This window comes from Sinocyclocheilus rhinocerous, unplaced genomic scaffold, assembly GCF_001515625.1.
Source record: "Sinocyclocheilus rhinocerous isolate Xijiao unplaced genomic scaffold, SAMN03320098_v1.1 scaffold3144, whole genome shotgun sequence".
Lineage (NCBI taxonomy): Eukaryota > Metazoa > Chordata > Actinopteri > Cypriniformes > Cyprinidae > Sinocyclocheilus > Sinocyclocheilus rhinocerous.
In genome coordinates this window covers 286,455-303,250 of record NW_015624539.1, presented here as the reverse complement: position 1 = coordinate 303,250, position 16,796 = coordinate 286,455, and the positions used below count along the sequence as shown (strand labels likewise).

At 35.6% G+C, this 16,796-nt stretch overlaps 1 protein-coding gene across 1 annotated transcript in view; it reads right to left on the bottom strand.

Moving 5' to 3' along the window:
- Positions 1-310: 310 nt before the first annotated feature.
- LOC107740972 (neprilysin) overlaps positions 311-16,796 on the bottom strand; it is a 47,764-nt gene continuing 31,278 nt past the window's right edge. Inside the window, exons 5-23 of the mRNA XM_016553544.1 lie at positions 16,061-16,141; positions 15,717-15,812; positions 15,503-15,621; positions 15,149-15,214; positions 13,103-13,237; positions 12,266-12,367; positions 11,186-11,322; positions 8,520-8,613; positions 8,308-8,436; positions 4,989-5,087; positions 4,691-4,768; positions 4,471-4,574; positions 4,271-4,329; positions 4,048-4,167; positions 3,820-3,953; positions 3,385-3,450; positions 2,711-2,806; positions 2,117-2,193; positions 311-2,002 (exon numbers count right to left, since the gene is read on the bottom strand). Coding sequence (XP_016409030.1) covers positions 1,903-2,002; positions 2,117-2,193; positions 2,711-2,806; positions 3,385-3,450; positions 3,820-3,953; positions 4,048-4,167; positions 4,271-4,329; positions 4,471-4,574; positions 4,691-4,768; positions 4,989-5,087; positions 8,308-8,436; positions 8,520-8,613; positions 11,186-11,322; positions 12,266-12,367; positions 13,103-13,237; positions 15,149-15,214; positions 15,503-15,621; positions 15,717-15,812; positions 16,061-16,141 — 1,892 coding nt within the window. The 3' untranslated portion in view covers positions 311-1,902. The remainder of the gene's footprint in view (positions 2,003-2,116; positions 2,194-2,710; positions 2,807-3,384; positions 3,451-3,819; positions 3,954-4,047; positions 4,168-4,270; positions 4,330-4,470; positions 4,575-4,690; positions 4,769-4,988; positions 5,088-8,307; positions 8,437-8,519; positions 8,614-11,185; positions 11,323-12,265; positions 12,368-13,102; positions 13,238-15,148; positions 15,215-15,502; positions 15,622-15,716; positions 15,813-16,060; positions 16,142-16,796) is intronic.

The following is a 16,796-nucleotide window of genomic DNA, read 5'->3' as shown; positions in this document are numbered from 1 at the left end:
CCCCAACCAAATCTGACTCAGTGCAGTGTAATGGCATTACATACGGAAAAATAACAGTGTTTCTTTTCATTGGGCTGCTGATATTCTGCATTACAGTCTCCCAGGGCTTGTTTGCCTGCCAAAGAAAATGCCACAGAGGTTTGTGAGGCCTGTTTTTGTTCCTTGTTCAACACTTTCCATCAAAGAAGCAGAGACCTTGAGAAAACAAAATGCACAACAAAGAAATTTTACATTAACAATTTATTAATAAAACAAAATTCTCTTCTGAATATGCTTATTACAAAGTATCTAAATACAAGCATCTGAGGTATATTGGTCTGTGGAGCGGTTGAGATGGATTTTGGTGAACTGTATTTTATGAGAGGGAAAAAACTATGTGCAAAGATGTAAAATATCAAATAATACTGAGAAGAAACACCCCCTGGGATCAAATAGAAAGAATAGAACAAAAAGGTAAAGAAAAAAACCAGCAGCATTTTGATGTTTTTGTTGACACAGCACAGAGGAGCTTTCAGGCTAAATTCCTTTGAACCTTTTGTTTTTAAACGTACAGTATCCATATGCCCACGAAAATGAATATATCTTGTACTGCTAATGTAATGTACAGTTACTATACCTGATAACTAACAATATCACAAATACAAGCTTCTGCATTTTCAAAAATGTGAAAAAGAAAAAAAAACATTAATTTGGCAGTTTGTGTCATTGCTAATGAAGATGTAATAGGTATGTTGGGACCAGCATTTCAGAAACAATTATATAAAATATATATTGATTTTTTTTTTCTTAAAAAAAAAAAAAAGTAAGGATATGTGTAAAAAATCTTTGGCATAAACATACTGTCTGCATACTGTCTGGTCTCAGTATGATTAATTTAGTCCTCTACATCGTATGAAAACATTGACAAATGTTGAAAACAATAGAATTAAAAACATTTTAAGGCTTTAATTCAATGACGCTTGACAGAATGACATTATTTGTCACATGCACACCCATTCATACAAGCAAATATCAAGGCCAGCACATTGAAAGAAGAAAAAATAACACAAACACACACCAAACACATTAAAATAATGTAAGCAGACACCTTTGCATTTTAATACGTCTATCCGTCTTGTCATGTTTGGGATTTTCAAATCAAACATTCAGTGTCTGATTTACAGAAAATGTCCCAGTTAATCTTGTATCATAATAAGCAAATTTTCTAAGGAAAATTAATTCAATTACACAAATTACAAATGAATCTACATATTTTAAATTACAATGTGCTGTGTACAAATTAGAAAATTTGCTATTCAGATAAATGAATACAGAGTTGAACAATTTTCTTGGAAATCACTTAAATATCTATTAACTCCCATGGTACTATACATAATATTCTTGGCATTTTGGGGTTGCTTTAGTTACTTACTGAATCTAATCAAGTTGACCACTATAAGCAGTGGATGTATACTAGTATTGTGATAAATATGTATATACATAATGCTACTGATATCTCAAATTCACAGTTTACTTGATTAACATTATGTGATCATTTTTGACAGTATCTCTACATAATCTTTACTTTAGATTTGTTTTGTTTTTTTGTTGTTTTGCTTTTTACTTTATACTTCAGACTTACTTTACATAGTGTATAAAACAGTAAGAGCCATGAATTAAGTAATGATCTCACAAACTGTAATCAAATAAGTTGGCCGGTGCTTGTAGGAGTGTATTGAGTCAGCTCCCCCTCTCTGTATATGGCTCAGGTGCTCTGGTGGAGTTGAGCATAGTGGCCATAACTTACATCGTTGAGAACATTTATCAGAATCTGCCACAGTGGTCTAAGAGTCAGCAGAGAGGTGAGAGGGTATACAGACCACAGGCCCTCAATATAACCCCGGTCTTCTGTTCTTTGAGCTATCACCACACTCTGCAAATCTTCTCAGGCACCATGTTGGTGTTTTTCTGGCACTGGAAGGCTTTAGCGAACTCTGGGAAGTTCTGTAATGACCCAAGAACTCTGTACAAAGAGAAATGGCAAAGTAGTGATTACCAACACATTCTGACATGATTGTGACAGTGTGAAGGCATAAAACAGAAGTGCATCATTTTCAGTGAAAGACGGTTAACATACCTAAACTTCCCTGGACTGTGGACATCAGTTTTGATGGAGTTGACAGCATGCTCTGGTCTGTGTGTTCCACACCAAATCTTGCAACAAAAAAAAAAGGATGTTCAAAAAACTTAATTAAAGCATTCCTATTTGTATTCATCAGACTGGTCATATGTGGAAGTTCAATAGAAGGTAAGCTTAGTTGTATTGCATTTGTGGCATAATGTTGATTTTCACAAAAAAGAAAAAGGAAATGTGAAGCTTATAATTTTATAAAAGCACCTGGATTAATTATTCGGTTAAAACTATCATGTATTTGAGCTGTTGTTTAAGGGTTTATTGGCATTATGGGCCAGGCTGATCAAACAGGGCAAACTAGTGTGAGTTTTTAAGGCCGAAAGAGGGTTTGCGGTGGTGCAAACTGTTAGTAAATCTGGCCGCTATATGTTGTAATGAAAATGAAGTTGCAAAATTTAATATAACTTAACATTATATTCAACATTAAAATCATTTCTGTGGTAATCAACATTATGCCACAGGTGCTGTCAATTGATCTTACCTTGTACTGAACCTGGAATATTTCTGCAAGTTCTTAGTTATAATTAAGTGTTTCACCTGTGCAAAGTTAAGGAAAAAGAGTTGCTCGTGACTGAGGTCAATTCCAGGCAGAGGAGCTTCTTTCCCATGTTTTTTCACATAGTTCTGGTAGGCCTGAAAAAGTAAGCACAGTGATTCTGATGAATCTTGGGAAGCAGTTACTGAAAACAAACTCTTGTCTCTCAAATTGTTAAATAATAATTAACATCAGACATGAAGATTTATCTTACGGCCAAATGCCTCCTGAAGGCTTTCTGAATGTTAATAAGTAACAGATTTGTGATTATATCTTATATTTCTGTTGACTATATTTGATGGTTCAGTGAGGCCTAGTATTAAACAAACTGAACTGTAGTCCATGAGCCATTTTCTCCCCGTTTGGCTTTTCTAAGAATCTAAACTATTAAGCCAGTTCCCACTGTCATCACAGTCAGACAGAAGTCCATCCACGGCAGAACAAACTGAGCTGCCTTCTCTGCTCAGCATATGAGTATCTATCATCACGTTTTCTTTTAACCTTCAACCTAACTCTTTTTGACTGCACAGACTTGAATTAGATCCATATTTCAAAATGATTTGAAATTTTGGCCCCTTTTGGAAGTGAGAAAGTATATTAAACTAAACCAATTCTTCTAGCAGTAAAGAGGGATGTCAAAAGAGCTGCAGTGAAGGCTAAGATGCCCTCTCTTTACTTGATAAGACTGGCGAATGCCCCCGTTGTCAGCAATATTCTCCCCAAGGGTATTATTCCCATTTAGCTGTTCACACAAAGGACAGAAGAGAGAAAAAAAGAAGAAAGGGGATGGAAAATAAGACAGTAATTTAGATGTCTTTCTACATCTCTAGAAAATCACAGCTTATTCTAGTTCCAGGAAAACTATTTGTAGGACTAATAAGGTCCAAATTACTGCTGTCAGAAACTCACAGATAGCTAAGAGGAACCAATGAATGAAAGTCTAATGTGCCACATATGGTAAACAGCCTTGCACAGTAGGGTAGATAGAACTGTATTATTTTATGTTAAACAATGTTTGCTAAATGGTTTAACATGGTAAGCTTTATTTGAATGTACATCATGTACTACATAACCTTTATATTTGTAATTAAAAAAAAATGTTATTGAATACATTTTGTCCATTCGCCAAATCCCAAGAGTAGCTTCCATACTGGTCCACAATGCATTTGGAAAGCTCATGGAATTTCTGAGTTGAAGATGGAGTCCACCAGTCTTTGAGGTCGCCATCTTTATCAAAATTCCGTCCTGAACATGGAAAGAAATGTAGGAAAATGAACCCTTACAACACTGTTACGTGACAAAATATGTAAGGGAGGGAGATCTGTTTCTAGTGTGATACCATTGTCATCAAAGCCGTGAGTGATCTCATGCCCAATGACCATCCCAATGCCACCATAGTTCAGAGACCAGGGCTGACCTTTACCAAAGAACGGTGGCTGAAGAATACCTGCAGGGAATACTAAGAGAAAGCAGATCATTCAAATGAATTCTTACTTGATCAGACAAAGCAGATTTGTTTTTTGTAGTTACTATGCTACATTGTATAAATGCGATTCAAATACCTATTTGGTTTCTGCTAGATGAGTAGAATGCATTGACCACAGCAGCTCCTGTGATCCACCTTAAATTAAAGATGCATGTCACTTTAATATTTAATGAGATCTCTTAATTCGTAAGGGTTTTATGACAGTTACTAAGCTGGGAAAATGGAAACTCTATTTTAGAGCATAGTTATCCATTCATATGTCGAATGAGTTCTTACTCTTCTTTGTTCACTTTGACTCTCAGTTTTTTTAAGCGTTTCTTCTGGCCAAACTCCAAGTTCTTTAGGATGTTCTCAAAGTATTCTTCTGCATTATAGCTTAACTAATAGGAAAATAGAAGATTTGCACAACAGATTAGTTTTCAATTATTTAAATTAACTTGATCTTTTTGAAGTCCTCCTGACTCCTCACTTCACCCTTCATCTTGTAAGCACTCACATCTTCGTATTCCTGGTCCAGGTATGTGTTGTTCATGATATTTTCTGAGAAACCAATTCTTTCTCTGATTGCTCGTGCCTGTAGTGAAGAAGAGTAAAGATATAGTATTTTTAACATGTGTCTTTAGTACAGCGAAAAGTCAATTATAAGCAAACTCTTTCTTTAGTCAAGATCAAGATTTCTATGGAATGAGGTTTCAAGGATACTTTTTGTCATGTTTTGGCATCTTTTGATCAGCAGTGATTGCACAGTATCATTAACCTTAAACTTGAAACATAGAATTAAAAATATGCCTCACCTTCTCCTCTGCAGCTTTCTTAGTTTCAGCATCCATCCAGGCTAGATCTTCCAGATTACTCACAAATACCTCTCTGATGTTAGTGATCATCTCATCCATCTGAGAAAATCAAAGAGAAGGACATCATGAGACACAGAAATTCCATTCACATTCTGGTTGGGAATTGTTTAGTAGGTTGTCATTATTCAGCAAGTCTAAAAGAAATGAGCCATGTCTGTAATACAATAATAAATTGCAAATGAATACAAATATATCTTAACTTTTCTAAAAATAAAAAAAAAGAAAGAAAGAAAAGAAAAAGGACCGTTTTGTGCTCTTTATCACCCATTTAAAACCAATGACCTGTGCATAAATACCAAAACTGTATCTATTTTGTTTATGTTTGACAATGATAAAGTTATGGAAAGTTGGATAAAGAATCAGCAATCTGTAATGTATTTTCACACACTGCATGATGGATTTGTTTTAACTGGAACTTACAAGACATCTTGTTCTCTCATTTATAAAACTGGCAGACTGAGACCACTGACAGTTCCCTGAATGTTCTCATTACTTTTTGATAGACTTTTTCAGATAGACAGTGTTGGATAAGACTAATTATTGGCATATGACTTTGTGTGCATATCTGTAACATTATCCTGGTGACCTCAAACCCACTGGCACGACATTAATGTGAGGAATGATTTGTGGGTGGGCCTTGCAGTGGTCACCTGATCATGGACAAGCAAACACAATGCTAACGTTTGCTCTTATGCATGCTAGTTTGCAGGAGAGTATAATCGTAAACCCAAACGCTGCTGACGTGCCAAAAAAAAACGTCTTCAAGCAAGCTGATATTCACCAATGTAAACAGAACATCCTGTACATGAAATGCGTGTACATTAGGCTATTATATATACAAGTAATTCATCATACAACATCACTTAATCAATTAAAATATAAAGAAATACTAATCTTCCTAAAGATTTATTTCAGTAATTGAAGAGAATTCTACAATTAAGGTGTGTCTTCAAATACATGCACTTTCATATACCAAAGCAAAAGATGAGGCGAAAATAAATATCAGTTGTGAGCAGAATATTTATATTGATTATCATTTCCAGTCAAGTTGTGATAGTAAATATTTACTATTATTTAGGTTACAAGTGTGTATTTAGGCTACAAATATTGTAAAAAAAATAAAATAAAAAAAGCAGTATGCCATTTTATTCTAAAATGTTTAAAATGTCATTTCCACAGAAACTGTTAAACACACATAGATCGAGATGCGATGGAATTATGTCAGGGTTTCGTAAAAATGTATGCATGTATGTCTGCTTTTCGACAATGTTAGTAGAAAAATTTAATTAGTGAGTGTGAATTTTTTACATTTTCCTATTTCAAGAGGCCATATTTGAAGAAACAACCGCGCACACACTGTGCTGTCGGGTACATGTGTTGGGCCTGAGGCCAAGAGAGTCCAGTGATTAATGGAGTGTTAGATAGTGTGTTCTATGACAGGTGGTAATGGTGCACTGCTCAGCAGTTCTTGCATAAATACGAGAAAATGGATCCAATTCAAATCATCCCACGGGACTCAAGAGTATGTACAAACACACACAAGCACATTTTCAAGAACCATTATAGGACCCATACAGGCATATACTGTACACATACAGCTCACCATGTCTTTGCTATCTCCTACAAAGGCTTCATCCACATACAGTCTCCCCACAGCATTCTCCATGTTGTTGTTCACATAGATGGCACACTGTCTCCATACTGCTGGTTCAGAGGTGGTCCCATAGATAGCCTGAGAGGGGTGGTAGCAAGATTATAAATGTGTATAAAAGTATGCCTGTAATTCACAGTTTGAACGTTTTCTTTGCTCCTTACCTTTCTGAATGCTTTCCTGGTCTCCCTGTATGTCCTACTCAAACCAACCACCAGATTCATAACGAAACGCCATACAATGTAGTTCTGAATGTCCCTGCACATACAATCACAGAGTGATTTATACTGTATGTACAGTCATGTGGGGAAAAAAAAAAAGTACATTCCATGGAAACAGCTTTTTTGACATATTTTGACAAGCAAACATTTGACCCTTTTTGAAACAGTGCATATTAATGAAATTTATACACATTAACAAATGGCACTTTAAATTGACATTTTGTAGAACTTTTCACAATTTAAATTCAGCTTAAGAACATATCAGTGACATGGAAAAAGAAAGTACATCCTTATATTTATCACACCTTCATATCCATAAAATTCGACTCAGGTGCCAGTCAAGACTGAGTGTCAGTGATTAAAACCTGCTTAGGGAGTGCAGGAGGAATATGTCTTATTTAAATCTCTCATATGTCGTATGTAGTGTCTAGTGTTCCCTATGCTATTGAGTTGTGTGGTGTCATCATGCCACAATTTAAAGATTTCTGCAAGGCCTTCAGGAAAAAAAAGGTTGTGGATTCCTATGAGTCTGGCAAGGAATTTAAAAATATTGCCACATTATTTTAAATACATCATTATAATGAAAATCATCTACAAGTTGCTCACATATTAAAAGTAGGTATCTTTTGTAATAATTTCAGAAGTTTGGGATCAGTTTTTGGAAAGAACTGAATAGTTTTATTCAGCAAGGATATGTTAAATTGATAAAAAGTGATAGTAAAGACTTACATTGTTACAAAATATTTATATTTTTAATAAATGCTGTTCTTTTTAACTTTTTAAATATCAGTTGTGAGCAGAATATTTATATTGATTATCATTTCCAGTCAAGTTGTGATAGTAAATATTTACTATTATTTAGGTTACAAGTGTGTATTTAGGCTACAAATATTGTAAAAAAAATAAAATAAAAAAAGCAGTATGCCATTTTATTCTAAAATGTTTAAAATGTCATTTCCACAGAAACTGTTAAACACACATAGATCGAGATGCGATGGAATTATGTCAGGGTTTCGTAAAAATGTATGCATGTATGTCTGCTTTTCGACAATGTTAGTAGAAAAATTTAATTAGTGAGTGTGAATTTTTTACATTTTCCTATTTCAAGAGGCCATATTTGAAGAAACAACCGCGCACACACTGTGCTGTCGGGTACATGTGTTGGGCCTGAGGCCAAGAGAGTCCAGTGATTAATGGAGTGTTAGATAGTGTGTTCTATGACAGGTGGTAATGGTGCACTGCTCAGCAGTTCTTGCATAAATACGAGAAAATGGATCCAATTCAAATCATCCCACGGGACTCAAGAGTATGTACAAACACACACAAGCACATTTTCAAGAACCATTATAGGACCCATACAGGCATATACTGTACACATACAGCTCACCATGTCTTTGCTATCTCCTACAAAGGCTTCATCCACATACAGTCTCCCCACAGCATTCTCCATGTTGTTGTTCACATAGATGGCACACTGTCTCCATACTGCTGGTTCAGAGGTGGTCCCATAGATAGCCTGAGAGGGGTGGTAGCAAGATTATAAATGTGTATAAAAGTATGCCTGTAATTCACAGTTTGAACGTTTTCTTTGCTCCTTACCTTTCTGAATGCTTTCCTGGTCTCCCTGTATGTCCTACTCAAACCAACCACCAGATTCATAACGAAACGCCATACAATGTAGTTCTGAATGTCCCTGCACATACAATCACAGAGTGATTTATACTGTATGTACAGTCATGTGGGAAAAAAAAAAAAGTACATTCCATGGAAACAGCTTTTTTGACATATTTTGACAAGCAAACATTTGACCCTTTTTGAAACAGTGCATATTAATGAAATTTATACACATTAACAAATGGCACTTTAAATTGACATTTTGTAGAACTTTTCACAATTTAAATTCAGCTTAAGAACATATCAGTGACATGGAAAAAGAAAGTACATCCTTATATTTATCACACCTTCATATCCATAAAATTCGACTCAGGTGCCAGTCAAGACTGAGTGTCAGTGATTAAAACCTGCTTAGGGAGTGCAGGAGGAATATGTCTTATTTAAATCTCTCATATGTCATATGTAGTGTCTAGTGTTCCCTATGCTATTGAGTTGTGTGGTGTCATCATGCCACAATTTAAAGATTTCTGCAAGGCCTTCAGGAAAAAAAAGGTTGTGGATTCCTATGAGTCTGGCAAGGAATTTAAAAATATTGCCACATTATTTTAAATACATCATTATAATGAAAATCATCTACAAGTTGCTCACATATTAAAAGTAGGTATCTTTTGTAATAATTTCAGAAGTTTGGGATCAGTTTTTGGAAAGAACTGAATACTTTTATTCAGCAAGGATATGTTAAATTGATAAAAAGTGATAGTAAAGACTTACATTGTTACAAAATATTTATATTTTTAATAAATGCTGTTCTTTTTAACTTTTTATTCATCATAATGTATCACACAAATATTAAGCGGCTGTTTCCAACATTGATAATAAGCAAACATATTAATGATTTCTTAACAGCTGTAGTAATGGCTAATGAAAATTCAGCTTTGTCACCACAGGAATACATTATATTTTAAAGTATATTAAAAGAGAAAATTCTATTTTAAACTGTAATAATATTTCACAATGTATTTTTTCTTACTGTATTTTGATCAATCTTTTGAAAGGTAGTGTATATATTACGTAATGATCTTTTAAACATGACATAATGTTTGTTAATGACAAGGAATTTTTAATTTGCACTTTTTTAAATTCATGTGCATTCATAATCTTTTATCAAAAATATTAATACCCCCTCCCCCTCGCAATGCAATGACATCTCTGATGATGTGTACCAGCGCAGGCTGGGCAATAGGGTTTTCCAATAGCAAAACGAGTTTCAAAACCTCCCCTCAAGCAACGTGTCACAAAACTTTTTTTCTGTGTAACTGAAATGAGCTAAATAAACAAGATTTTTTAACATTTTGTAACACTTTTATTGTGTTAACTCTACTCATATTTAAAATTGGAGGTTACTTAATTCATTTGTGTTAAAACTACATGAATCATGAAATGGGCAGTGGATCTGTAGTTCTCAGCATGTTTTGCAAGGGACTGCATTAGAAGAGTAAATTTAGGAATGAAGTGTTATTTTATGTGTTTTTCAGTAAAGGGAAAGACATGTTTAATGTTCAGTTATGTTGGACATTTATAGGACTTTCTTGAATGTTTTTGAATTCAAGAAAGTCCTTTTAAGACATGTTAGTATTTAATGTTCAGTTAATGTTCAGTTGTGTTGGACATTTATAGGACTTTCTTTAAAGTTTTTGAATTTTGTGCTTACCATTATGCAGAAAAGTTTCAACTGTGCTCAGGCTGTGGGCACTCAGCGAGTAATAGCTATTGTCAGTAATGACACCAGTCTTTCCTTATTTGTTCATTATATACATTTTGTATAATGAAGAACAAAACTGCTTGTGTAAACATGAGAAAATTAATTAAACTTAAGTAAAGTAATAAAGATTTGGTCCTACATAAGAAAATGTACATAAGTTAAACATAATACACTGAATTAATTTGACCTAAACCAACTAAACGGTGTTGACCCAAGTAAACAGATTTATTTTGAATGAACGTTTACATGTTAGTATAGGGACCAATTCTCACTATTAACTCGTTGCTTATTAGCATGCCTATTATTAACATATTGGCTGTTTATTAGTACTTTTAAAGCACATATTCTGCATGACCATAATCTTCATCCGTAATCCCAATACCTAAATTTAACAACTACCTTACTAACTATTAATAAGCAGCAAATTAGGAGTTTATTGAGGCAAAAGTTGCAGTTAATGGTTTGTTAATAGTTAGAATTGGACCTTAAATTAAAGTGTGACAAATTAACTAAATGAAATTGCGTGTAAAAACTTTCCTCAATTAAATTAAGTAAAGCTAATTGTTTGTTTGTTTTGGGTTTTTTTGTTTGTATGAAACGACTGCAGCAATTAGCAAACAACCTCATGATGGACAAAATGAAGTCCTGGTCTATATTCTTTCTTGTTCAGGCATTTGTAGGGCATTTCATTCTGGGATACAGCATCTCACACAGTGTATTCTACACATTTTGAAAAGGTGGTAGGCCATATATTCCATGTATACAGAAAATGCAAATACCATATGCACATTGTACACTAGAAAAATAATACGAGAAGTATGGTAGTGTTCAATAACTACATTAATAACACATTCTAAAGCACTAGACAGAAGACTGCATGTGAAACTACCTCTTTGTGTACTTGGCAAGGACAGGGTTGAGCCTCTTAAAATAGTTTGGGGCATACACAATAACCTCCTCACTGTCTGTAATGGGAAAGCCAACTGTGTCCATGATTTTATTAGTGAAGAGTGTCCAGTTGAACACCTGGATAGGAGCATTGCAGAACAAAATGAAAATCCATAATTTCATTGCAGATAATAATATTGTTCAATAAAGAAAAATGTATAGGCTGTCAGACTCTGGTCCGTGTTTTATGTGTGTTTTGCTCCTCATGTGCCTTTCTGTGTTTCTAAATTACTCTAAATGTAGTGATTTGGTTGATGGGCTATGCAAATTAGTAATGAACAGTATCAACCACTGTATAAAGTATAAAATATTATATATTTTTAAAGTGAATTTGCAAGTAAATTGGGTAACAATAAATAAGCTAACAATAAATAAGTATTAATAAATAAGTAATTAATAACTATTAATTTATAGTTAATTCATAGTTTATAAACTGTAGCTAATACATTAATAGACTCTACAAATAGTGAGTTCATTTATTATCACTGTAAATAACACAATATTGTTTAATTAGCTCGAAGTAAAGGAATTGTTAATTGATAGTAATGAGTGAATTGTTCTCACTTTTAGATTAGGTCATGGAAAATGTCATTAATGTTGGTTTAACTATAAACTAATGGTGTGCAAATTATTTGTAAGTACTTTATTAGTGTATACTTATTATAAAGTGTTACAGTAAATTGCACAACATACCTCAATATTCACTAAAACAGAAACATTAAAGCAGCATTATGTAACTTGTGGCGCTCTAGCGGTATTAAGTTCCTGCCTGTTCAGTTTCCCTTTTGTCTGGTCTACTCGTTACGTGGATGTGTTTCCTACTGTCTCCAGTGTTGATGTACCCTGTGTCTCATGGATTAAAGACTGTTTACGTATATTCCTCGTCTCCTCGCTCCTTAGTTCCTGTTATCCTCATGTGTGTGTCGTGACATAGGCTACATATTTTAGGTAACATGTTAGGAATTAAAGTGTATTATAAACCATTGCAGTTGCATGAGAGGTTGTGCTGTTTTTTGTTTACCCTGGAATCAAACTCCAGAGTGAAGTTGTTGTTTAGGGTCTCCAGAGGCATCTTGTTGTAAAGTAGAACCGGGTTGTTTCTGTCCTCTTGTGTGTCTGTCGCCTGTTAATACAAGTAGAGCATGACATTGCAAAAAGGGTGACAGTGTTTCATAGGATGTAAGAAGGAGATTTAACAGCTTTGTGTCCAGTTATTTCAGTTCCTTCACTTTATACGCACAGCAGCCCAATACCCTAATACTGTAAGTATTCTTTTTGAAATGTTTGAAATGAAATTGCCTCTAGAGAATCTGGAACATTATCTTGCTGTGCACAGTCCTCTAAACCAAACCCCAATTTCACAAATGCAGAGTATGAGAATTTAACTGTATTATTAGTGTGTCAAGAGGAAGGTCTCAAAAGCAATGTGGGTCTGACTCGAGCTCCAACACAAATTACTAGGCTTGTAATCCATACTGTGTAAACTAAACAGGAATGACCTCACTATCATAAAAGTTTTTAAAAAATCACCAGGAACAGGGAAAACATGGCAGAGAGTTGAGCAGTACAGCCACTCTAGCAAATAGTTTCAGTGTGGAGCACAAACACATCATATGGGTTAAACAAAGAAACATACCTCATTATATACATTTGGCAAATTTTGAACACAGAAAAAGTTACATAGTGCTGCTTTAAGTAGTTGCAACATACATTACTGAACATCTGGTGATATTCAAATGCTGCAGTTACTCAATAGGTTGAAAGGTGTTGATTGCTGCAATGACTCAGTTCTGATAAGACACCAGTAGATTTTGTCAGAGTGGTTGTTGTTTTAATTTTAGAAGCTTTCCATGCTTACATTAGCTATTTCCTTTTCCATCATCATCACCCGGGCAACCTCTTGCCTGATATTAGTGTCATTGACCTCCAGACCCCGGTCAGTCCGGATAAGCTTTGCCAAGTCAGTCATGAAGTTCTCATATGTCACACAGGCCTGAGAAAAAAACACATTGAAAACACATGAGTGCTAAATTCAATACCTGTTAGCATGCATATTTTCTTCATTCATTTATGATAGCACCCAGATCCTGGCTTTCCAGTCGTTTAGGAATCATTTGTGCACTCTGTGAGAAATTATTCAAGCTAATTCCATCTTTCCTCTCATCCTCTGTTTTCCTGCAAAAAGTTACATAATCATCACTGATCATCTTCAAACTGGAAATAAAAGACAAGATCTTGGTCCAAGTGTTTCCATCTGTTTGTCCCTTTCTAACTTTCTTTATTGCCTTTTTTTGTATTAAATTAACCAGGCCTGGAACATAATAAAGGCAAATAGCACTAATAATAATAATTAATAATAATTCCTTACATTTATATAGCGCTTTTCTGGGCATTCAAAGCGCTTTACATAGAAGGGGGGAATCTCCTCATCCACCACCAGTGTGCAGCATCCACCTGGATGATGCGACGGCAGCCATATTGCACCAGAACGCCCACCACACACCAGCTTATTGGTGGAGAGGAGACAGAGCGATGAAGCCAATCAGCAGATATGTGGATGGTTAGGAGGCCATGATGGTCAGAGGCCAATGGGCGAATTTGGCCAGGATGCCGGGGTTACACCCCTACTCTTTTTCGAAGGACATCCTGGGATTTTTAATGACCACAGAGAGTCAGGACCTCGGTTTAACGTCTCGATGATACAGGAACCAGATGAGTCTTCTGCACAATGTGACTTTGCTGCAGCCTGAAATTGAACTGCTGGTTTGTCTGGTCAGAGGAGAACTGGCCCCCGACTGAGCCTGGTTTCTCCCAAGTTTTTTTCTCCATTCTGTCACCGATGGAGTTTTGGTTCCTTGCCGCTGTCGCCTCTGGCTTGCTTAGTTGGGGACACTTCATTTCCAGCGATATTGTTGACTTGATTGCAAATGATTGCAAAGATACTATTTAGACTGAACTGAGCTGGATGATGACATCGCTGAATTCAATGATGAACTGCCTTTAACTGAAAAATTTGTGTTTACTATTGTCATTTTGTATTATTGACACACTATTTTCCTAATTAATGCTGTTCAGTTGCTTTGACACAATCTGTATTGTTAAAAGCGCTATATAAATAAAGGTGACTTGACTTGACCACAGAGAGTCAGGACCTCGGTTTAATGTCTCATCCGAAAGAGGGTGCTTTTTGTCAGTATAGTGTCGCCATCACTATACTGGGGCTTTAAGACCCACACAGACCACAGGGTGAGCACCCCCTGCTGGCCTCACTAACACCTCTTCCAGCAGCAACCTAGTTTTCCCAGGAGGTCTCCCATCCAGGTACAAATACATCTGACCTGAAAAACGATCAGTTGATGATAACTCTAGATAGTCTGAACACTCCAGTCCAAGAGTGATCGTTCAAAAGAAATTATATGCTAATTGAATAACTATTTTTAATTGAGTAGACTGTTGGATCTTTTAGGAAATGGACTGGGCTTATCTTTCACTTCTAACTTGTGTGATCTGGGCAAATCCAAGGTGAAGCCGGAAGCAAAACTCAATATCATGTTCTGAGACTCATGCCGCAATCATTTCAATTCATGCAGCAAGAACTCCAGATATGAAAAAGGCCATGGGTTGTATTATCTGTAACTCCTAAATTTTGTAAATTTCATAAAAAAGGGCTTTTTGTTGGATAAATAAAGTGAGAAAGAAAATGTTGAAGAGAGAGACAGACAGCTAGAGACCCTACTTGTCCACTGGTTAGACCAGCCTGAACCAGCATGAAAATTCATTCTGGTCTAAGCTGGTCTATTTATCAGGGAGGAGAGAGGTGAAGGGGGAAAAGAGAGAGGGAGATAGAAGCACAAGGATAAGTTTGACAAAATCCACCTGTTTTTGTTTAACAGGCTATTCTTACCTCCTCATATGGCCCCGTGCACACATAGTAGTCTCTTGAGGAGAGGCCAAGTCTTGGCTGATCAAACTGGCACAGAGGATAAAACCAAGAGACAATCAGCCTTTCATTCTTAATAGAAAACCCAATGCATGCACATGTAGTGCCGCCCCAATAAAACTGTATCAGTTACTCCAGTTAAAACATAACAGAACAATAAACAAGGATACTGTTTTTTTTAAAGCAATTATGCGATTTTAAGTCTTTGGCTTGAAATACCCCTTTTTTCTTTGGAGAAGTGTTTTAAACTAAAGTGAAAATGCATTTGTGTTTGTATGCAAAAGAGAAAAAATGTAGTCTGTTGTTGCGCACACCTACATGAATGATGTGCGCATTGGAGTCTCTGTCATCTGTACCAATAAAAAAGCTAATTAGGACTTGCTTTCCATATTTCTCATTCAGTTTGGCTATGGCATCTTCCGCTCTCCAATTCATTCCTGTAGAGGAGATTAGAGAGGAGAAATTGGGATACAACTTACCTATGAGGTAATTGGGCTCATGCATAAAAACCTCCGGAGAAATCTTCTCCTACCGTAGTTGGTGTCCCAATCATCTGTTGCTATAGGCCACTCAAAGACATCTGGCAGCATTGTAAGCAGAGGCATCCCACCTCTCTGTTCAGTGAGGCCTGTCAGGAAAATATTGAAGTAATGCAGGGTTATTTAAGCAGCCAGTGAATATTGAAGTTGTTGAAATTGAATTTGTTTGTTGAGAATCTCTGCATGCTTGGCAGCTCATTTGAAGACCAGCATAATGATTTGATAAAGACAGCTTCCACAGACTGTCGTCACAGCATCTTTCTGACAATTTATGAAGATATAGTATTAAACCTGAGCTATATTGTCAAAAGTCTTCAATCAATTGATTTATACTCACTCTCATTAGTGCAGGACCTGTAGAGGACTTTGGCTTTGGTCAGTGAGCTACTGCTTCCACTCTCATCTCTCTCCAGCACTCCTATAGTAAAATAATATTACGTATCATTGCATTTGTTGGACAGTATTGGATTTTGGATTTTTAAAATGTCCGTTTTGCAGTTTTAGCAAATTAGCTCAAAAGGGAATCCTATTTATAAGTAATTATAACTGGTTATAATTAATTATGAATATTTAGATCAGATCTTAGAATTAACTGTAGCAGAATCAATATTACAATTATTTGTAATTGTAATTGTAATAGACATGCATCTGTAATTGCATCTGTAATTTAGTTATAACAAGGGAGGAGGGAAAGTTTACAATGCCTAAAACTGATCGAACGTCTTGATTGCATTCAAATGCTACAAGAGTGACTAAAAATCGTCCCAAATGAAAACCTCATGCATCATGCTTTTGTGTCTACTTTGCTTCTGTCTTCCAGACTTCTAAGTGGCCCAGCTGTTGCTTTAAATCTCTTATATCCTGTTTGCAGTACTTGTGTTCAGATTTAGTTTTAATTAGTGCTTGGGTCCCAGTGTTTCCTGTGAAAGGGCACAGATCATGTGTGAGTGATTGGATTAGAGACCACCTGGTGGCCATGTGGCACGAACCCCTACAGCTTCAAAACTCTGTCAGTTCATCTCAGTCACTCTTTTTCTCCATCCATCTGACATGTGACGATTACTTGCTTTTTT